Source organism: Aptenodytes forsteri, unplaced genomic scaffold (genome assembly GCF_000699145.1).
Source record: "Aptenodytes forsteri isolate BGI_AS27 unplaced genomic scaffold, ASM69914v1 Scaffold238, whole genome shotgun sequence".
Taxonomy (NCBI): Eukaryota; Metazoa; Chordata; class Aves; order Sphenisciformes; family Spheniscidae; genus Aptenodytes; species Aptenodytes forsteri.
Window position 1 is genome coordinate 517,601 of NW_008794584.1, and position 7,129 is coordinate 524,729.

Genomic DNA, 7,129 nt, shown 5'->3' on the forward strand with positions numbered 1-7,129 from the left:
TGTCCGTGTGCGGCACGCGCGGCTTCGGGCCCTGCGTGCCCCTCTCTGCTGGGCGTGGGAGCCGTGGCGGTGCGAGCAGATGACCCTGCCGGCTTTGGGAGCGAAGGGGCGCAGCGGGGCATCGGCCCTCCTGGGGCTGCCAGGGCACGACGGGTGGGGAGCGCAGGGCGAGGCAGGGGCACGTCAGAGTGTGCAGGGCCCTGTGGTGAAGTGTGAGGTGCCGAGCTGGTGCGTGTCCCAGTGCAGGGACCTGGGAGATACTCCCTCTGGTGTCATGGAAACCTGCGGGTGACTGGAAATGTTGGCACCCCAGCACCTGGAATGGACACCGGGTTTGCTGAGCTGCCGCTCGCAAGGGGCAGTGGGGGGGATGATCCTGGCATCATTAAACTGCGTCCATGTGAAGAGCCAGTGGGACACGGGGAAACAGGGCAGTTGCGAATGAAAGAACACCACCTGGTCTGCATGGGCCTGGAGGGGCTGTGAGGCCCTGCCCGCGGCTAGAGGCTAAGCTACAGCACACATCTGAGCATGGAGAAATGGCATAGCTGATACAAGGATGTGGAGAGAGGCAAAGCTAGCAGTAGCCCTGACTGTTAGACTCAGCAGTGAGGACAGGAATGAAGCACCGAGATGACACAGATAATCAGCCTTGGTCCCTGAACAGTCAGAGATCATCACCTTCTACTATTTTGTCTTCCAAAACTTTCTCTGAAGCAGAAGGCAGCCATATCAAAGTTTCGGATGTGATTGTCCCCCTCCCATTTGCTCTGTAGCCTTGTGGGGAGGTTATGATACCACTTTGGAAAGCACATCCTCATCTGCTGATCTCTACAGATGCACACAGGCAAGACTAACTTGCTACAGCGCTTCCCTAGCAGTGTGGGGATTCTGCACTGGAAACAAGTGGTGGCAAATAAAGAACAAATAAAACATCCCCTCCAGTATCAGCAATAGCTGGTGACTATGCTGTCTCTACCACTGGGGAGCAGGACAGCAATGCACTGCAGAAAGCAGCCATGCTCGTGTTCCATCTGCCACTGCTGCTGCTGGGTTGATCTATTAGGGTACCTTCCGTGTTCCTGTAAAGTGAAAAAGTGAAGCAATTCCTGGAAAATGGCTCTTTGGACAAGTGATCTCAGCTGTCTTGCATCCGTTTCTTCTGACTTGGTGCTGACTGATCCTGTACCTGATGGAACATGGAGATTCAAGAGAAATACATGAGTGAATTAATGCCAGGAGCAAAGACAAGGCAGTGGACCAAAAAGGAGGAAGCAATTGTTAAAATACAAGCTTCAACTATCTCAGCAGTTATGGATAGCTAGCAGAAAGTGCTGTGTAATGTGCTGATATGTGCTTTGTCATGTCTCTGGAAGCTTCTCCTAACATTTGAGACCTTTTAGAGATTTTCTCTCGACCAGATCATAATTGCTAAAATTTTCAGCCAGGCTTTTGGAAAGACTGCTTGTTCTCTTGCATGCTTTGAACAGCAAGGGGGAGTGTTCTTGTCCCTCTGATTTTGTTTTGTTTCCTACATCTCATTGGGAAGACTGAATGCTGCAATTGGGGATCGTTAGCCATGTGTTAGGAGCTTTGCCTGGCGACAGCATGTCATGAGTGGTGGTCACTCCAAAAGCAGACTTTGCAAAGGCTGCATGGGGCTCCTTGGGAGTGACAGTGCAGTCCTCTGAAGAGGGAATTGCAAGCTGCCCAACAGGCTTTGATACAAGGTGAATGGACTCAGGCATCATAAATCCTCTGAGATGCCTCCAGGTGAAGTTTATTACTGAGAAGGATGACTAAGGAAAATTATTTGAAAGTCTTTATTTGTGGCATGGGTCTTAATACTGGTTGGCTTTTTCTCTGTGCTAGAAAGGAGACAAGCAAGTATTTTCTTGTGGTGACCTTAAGCTTTTCTCAGTATTTCTAAAGCTGCCTCTTCCTTAACTATGTACAAGTATAAACAGGTGCTTGTTTGGTCTCTCCCATCATATCAGACTTTTAAGATTCAGAAATCACCACTTTTTTTTTTTTTTTTTAGTGTAATGTCCTCTGTGTTGCTCGTACATAATTTATAGAATATGAAGAGGTTCTCCCATTTGGGATCAGTACTTGCCCTTCTTACCTATTGAAAGAGATGAGTGCTGCCTCAGAAATTTGCCCACTCACAGAAATCAATGCACAGCATCCATTCTGAATTCCAAATTAACCTCAAATGCCATGGTTGAATTCTGGTGGACTTGATGGGGGTTTGTTAAGGCAAGGGTCCACTACAAACTGTACTTCAGCTGCTGTTGTAGGCAAACCAGGGTGAAATTGTACCATCTGCAGTCACCAAATATTTCATCTGAACAATGCAAAACAGCTTAGGGAATGTGCTGCCACAGGATTTCTTAGCAGCCAGTAATTCTGTGTGGTTCAACAAAGAGAGCATGTACAGGAAGAACAGGAAAATCCAGTCAGAGTAAAGGTTGGGAAAGAATTTGAGATTTCTTAGCTCAAGGCATGAACAAAGATTATGGTAGAGCAATAGTATAAACTATCCCTGTGGGCAAGGACATGTTCTGTAGGGTTTCTGTCTGTCTGGGATGCTCTGGAAGAGGTCTGGAGACAGACCGTGGTGCAAGGACACAGCCTGCTGGACTGCACCGATGGCAATCTCCTCCCCACCCTGTATTCTCCAGAGGCAGCTGCACCTGAACTCACCTGCCTGGCCTGGAGATGAGGAAGATAGATGAAAAGCAAAGGACAGCAAGTGAGCACAGATCCTAAGTAATGTTATCAAGAGAAGGGATGAGAGCTGTGTTTGGCTGTGGATGAGCTCAACCAGGTCTCCCCAAAGGACAGAATCCAGAGCAGGAGACACTGAAGGAACCCCGAAAGGCCAGGAGAAAGTACTGGTTAGGAAACCACTGGATGATAAGTCTCTGGAGAGCACAAGGATATTCAAAGCAGCAGAGAAATCAGAAAAGAGCAGAGCCACCTCCTTCGAGGAGGTACTTGAAAGGGGGGCAAAAGCCAAGGAGAGGTGACTCAGGGCATAGCAGAAGGAGACTGCACCCTGCTGAGGAAGGCAGCAGTACCTCTGGAAATGCAGAGAGGCCTGCTAGGACAGCTACCTACAGCTTTCTGTTCCTCAAACTGCTCCTCTCTGACAGGACAAAGAGGGAAACCTGATGCTACAAGGTTTCCCTAGCCACTAATCACACAAATTCTATAGCTCAAGTTGGTGGCGCTTGTTTGTGCTTGACGGGCAGTGCAGGGCTTTCCGGTGGGTTGAGCACTCCTCCAGCTGCTGCCTTTGCAGCACAGCACCATGGGCTTCTTCATGCTGCTTACCCAGCTGTCCCCAAGTTGGACCATGTAGAGGAAATTATGCAGAGTTCAGATGTGGAGCCATCCTTCTGTGCTGACTTCCTGAAGGCAGGAAAATCCAGGTTACTAACGGTGGAGCCAACTTCGGAAAGGTCCATCGCACAATGCTCCTAATGACTCAGAAGTGTCGCTTGCTGATGTTCCCAAGTCAGCACAGCTCCCTGCTTGCTACCCGTTAGTTTGCCTAGTCGACAGTAGACACAGAGCTGACTGAAGCCAGTGGAGCTGGACAGAGTTTCAGTGTGTCCTAGTGCTCCAGTGTGCTTGCAGGGGCTGAGCCAAGCCTCTCCAGCAAAGCTAGAGTGCTTCCACCACTCTCCTGATCCATCCTTGGCTGTAGCTAAGCCAGTTTCTGAAAGCCCTGTGTTGAAATGAGCAGTGCTTTTTAGATTACAGAGTTGTCAGTTAAGAAGTAAATCATCTGGGAAGCATTTCTACTCACCTGCCTGCCTGGGCAATTCTTCACCAGTGTGTCTGAAGGTGTCCCGAAGGTGTCTTGCCACAGTTTTCTCCATGCTGACCATCTTGCATGCCAGTGACAGTGCTCAGTGACAGACGGTCACGAGGTGCAGGGATGTCATTCAAACCCCTTTTTGCTCACCTCAGTTTTCCGTGAACCTCCTCCAGATGCTGCAGATCTGGTGACTTCATCTCCAGGAATTCGAGAGTCCATGCAGAATCATAGAATCAGAGTGGTTTGGGTTGGCAAGGACCTTGAAGATCATCTAGTCCAACCTCTCTGCCATGGGCAGGGACATCTTTCACTTGATCCAGTTGCTTTAAGCCTTGTCCAAACTGACTTTGAACACTTCCAGTGATGGGGCATCCACAGCTTCTCTGGGCAACCTGCTCCAGGGGCCACTACTCTTTCTCCTCTTTATTAATGACCTGGATGATGGGTCAGAGTGCACCCTCAGCGAGTTTGCAGATGATCAAAAACTGAGAGGAGTGGCTGATACACCAGAGGGTTGTGCTGCTGTTCAGAGGTGACTGGCCAGGCTGGAGAAATGAGCCTCATGAAGTTCAACAAAGGGATGTGCAAAAAGTCCTGCACGTAGGGAGGGTAAACCCCAGGCACCAGAACATGCTGGAGGTGTGACAACCAGCCAGCCATGTCCTCAAAACTTTCTGGCCTTTGCTGCCTTCAGGAATCGTGGCCCCTGAGGCCAGAGGGAGTGGCTGGGGTGAGGAAGAGTTCCCCCTGGGAAGGGAGAACAGGTTTGAGGAACATTTAAACAAACAGGACAGGCACAAGTCCCTGGGAGCAGATGGGATACCCCCGGAGTGCTGAGGGAGCAGGCTGAAGTCCTTCTGAGACCATTCTCCATCACCTGTGTAATTACGGCCATGGTGATGGGGAGAGGTTCCTAGGGACTGGCAGAAAGCAAGTGTCGCTGCTATCTTCAAGGAGGGCGAGCAGGAGGATGCAGGGAACTACAGGCCAGCCAGCCTCAACTCGATCCCTGGGAAGGTGATGGAGCAAGTAATCCTGGAAACCATTTCCAGACACATGGAGGACAAGGCGGCCATCAGGAGTAGTAGATTGTCATGGCTTTATGACGGGGAGATAATGCTGAAGCAACCTGATACAGTACATGCCAGAGGCTGACCGACCAGCTGGAAAGCAACTTGGCAGAGAAGGCCCTGGAGGTCTCCTGGTGGACACCAAGTTGGACATGAGGCATCAGTGCACCCTTGGGGCAACAAAGGCCAAGAGCCTCCTGGGCTGCATTAGGGAGAGTGCTGCCAGAGGGTGGAGGGAGGTGATCCTTCCCCTCCCCTCAGCTGTGATAAGGCCACCCCCAGTGCACCATGTCCAGTTCTGGGCCTCCCAGTACGAGAGAGACATGGACATACTGGAGCAAGTGCTGCAAAGGGCCACAAAGATGACAAAGGGACTGGAGAAACAGTCCTGGGAGGCTGGGGGTGGCTCTGCTCATGGTGGGAACCTCCAGATTCCTGGGGCCTGGCAGCTCCCGTGCTCACAGAGAGGCTTTGAATGGAGAGATGTCCCCAGATGGGGAGGCTGCTTTGTGGGCTGGAGGGTGATGACACCATGAACTGGGGGAGGTCCCTTGCAGGGGTTCTCCATGATGGGAGCTCTGCAAGGAAAGAGGGAGCCAAGAGAGGCTTTTATTAGCAGCCCCCTGAAGTCGAGGGGGCCCCAAAACTGCATGTGGGTGCCAAGTGCTTGGCAGCCTAGGTGCCCGAGGGCAGGAACCAAGAGACCCAGCAGGTCCAGAGCAGTTCGGCAGCTGAGAGGCTCTGGCGGGCTGGGCACAGCAGGCGCAAGATCACCTCCTGGGGGGACATGGGGGTCAGGGTGGGGCCTGGGGGAAGCCCAACGTCTGGGAGACCCCTGCACACTCCCACCCCAACGTCCTGGCCCCTGGTGCCCCAGCTGCCCCCAATGCTCCTCAATGCCCCCTAGCTCCTCTACTGCTCCCACGGCCCCCACAGTGCCCTCCAGCTCTCCCCTGATGACCCCCAGCTGCCCCTACCTGCCCGTCTGGGAGACCTGCACACTCCCACCCCAACGTCCTGGCCCCTGGTGCCCCAGCTGCCCCCAATGCTCCTCTACTCGGCCCCCACAGTGCCCTCCAGCTCTCCCCTGATGACCCCCAGCTGCCCCCTGCCCCCCCCAGCACCCTCCCCATGCCCTTCAAAGTTCCCCATGTCCTCTCAGGGGAAAGACAGGGCGCCGCTGGGTCTGGTGCAGGAGGCGCCGCAGATGGCTGGCATCAAAGGGCATGCAGCCCAGGAGCAGGGCATAGAGGATGACCCCGGCGCTCCAGGTGTCTGCCAGGAAGTGGTCGTAGGGCTGTGCCTGCAGGATCTCGGGACAGGCGTAAACATAGGACCTGCAGAAGGTTTGGCTCAGCACTGCCTTGGTGGGCAGCCCCACATGTGGCATCCTGCAGGGCCACCGTCCTGGAGAAGCTGGAGATGGAGACCTTCACGTTTTCCTCGCTGTCCAGGAGAAGGTTTTCCAGCTTCAGGTCCCTGCGGGGGGAGAGGCAGCACATGCTGGGGGCAGGCAGGGGCAGATGACAGCTGTAGCCAAGGAGGGAGCTGTGGGTAGATGAGGGGCCGGGGGCTCCTCTGGGAGGAGGAGGGCTTGGACTGGGAGCTGTGGGGCAGGTGGCTGTGTAGAGGGAGGGTAGGTAAGGGTGCCTCCTTTGCCATGTGGAGGCAAAGAGGGTCTTCCAGGAGGCCCTCCATTGCCTGGGCTGGGGGGAATGATCCTCCAGGCAGCATGGCCGGAGCCCTGCAGAGCCCTCACTGCCTCGGGGAGCTCTGCCCCCAGCTGCCAGAGCGGGGACCTTGTGCCCCCGTGCTCACGCACCAGTGGACAATGGCCCTGCTGTGCAGGTAGGCCAGGGTGAAGAGCAGCTGGGAGAACCAGAGCCCTGCCTGGCCCTGGGAGCAGGGCCCCTGGCCCTGCACCTGCTCCAGGATGCTCCCTGAGGGGGCCAGCTCCATGAGGAGGTGGAAGCCCGTCCTGGTCTCCATGCCTTGGTACAGCCTGATAAGGTGCTTGTGGCACAAGCCCTTCAAGACCTGTGGGCAGCAGGGTCTTGACGTGGGACAGGCCTGCCCCCCTCTGGCCCCCCTTTGCCTTGCACACCCACCCCTTTTGCCCACCAATGCTCCCCTAACCCCTGGCAGCTCCCCACAAAGTGCCCACCATGGCTGCCATCCTCCTGGAGCTCCCACCGCCAATAGCTCCCTGCCCCTCTGAATTCCTGCCCAT

General features: G+C 54.2%; 2 protein-coding genes across 2 annotated transcripts in view; both read right to left on the reverse strand.

Annotated features, from left to right (window-relative positions):
- ABHD12 (abhydrolase domain containing 12) overlaps positions 1–3,473 on the reverse strand; it is a 53,337-nt gene extending 49,864 nt beyond the window's left edge. The window contains exon 1 of the mRNA XM_009272623.1: positions 3,340–3,473. Within this exon, the coding sequence (XP_009270898.1) occupies positions 3,340–3,473 (134 nt within the window). The remainder of the gene's footprint in view (positions 1–3,339) is intronic.
- Positions 3,474–6,037: 2,564 nt separating this feature from the next.
- On the reverse strand, positions 6,038–7,129 carry LOC103893491 (testis-specific serine/threonine-protein kinase 4-like). The gene is given in 4 exon segments (XM_019470291.1): positions 6,038–6,263; positions 6,265–6,378; positions 6,722–6,936; positions 7,064–7,129. Coding segments are annotated over 4 exon segments (621 nt in total).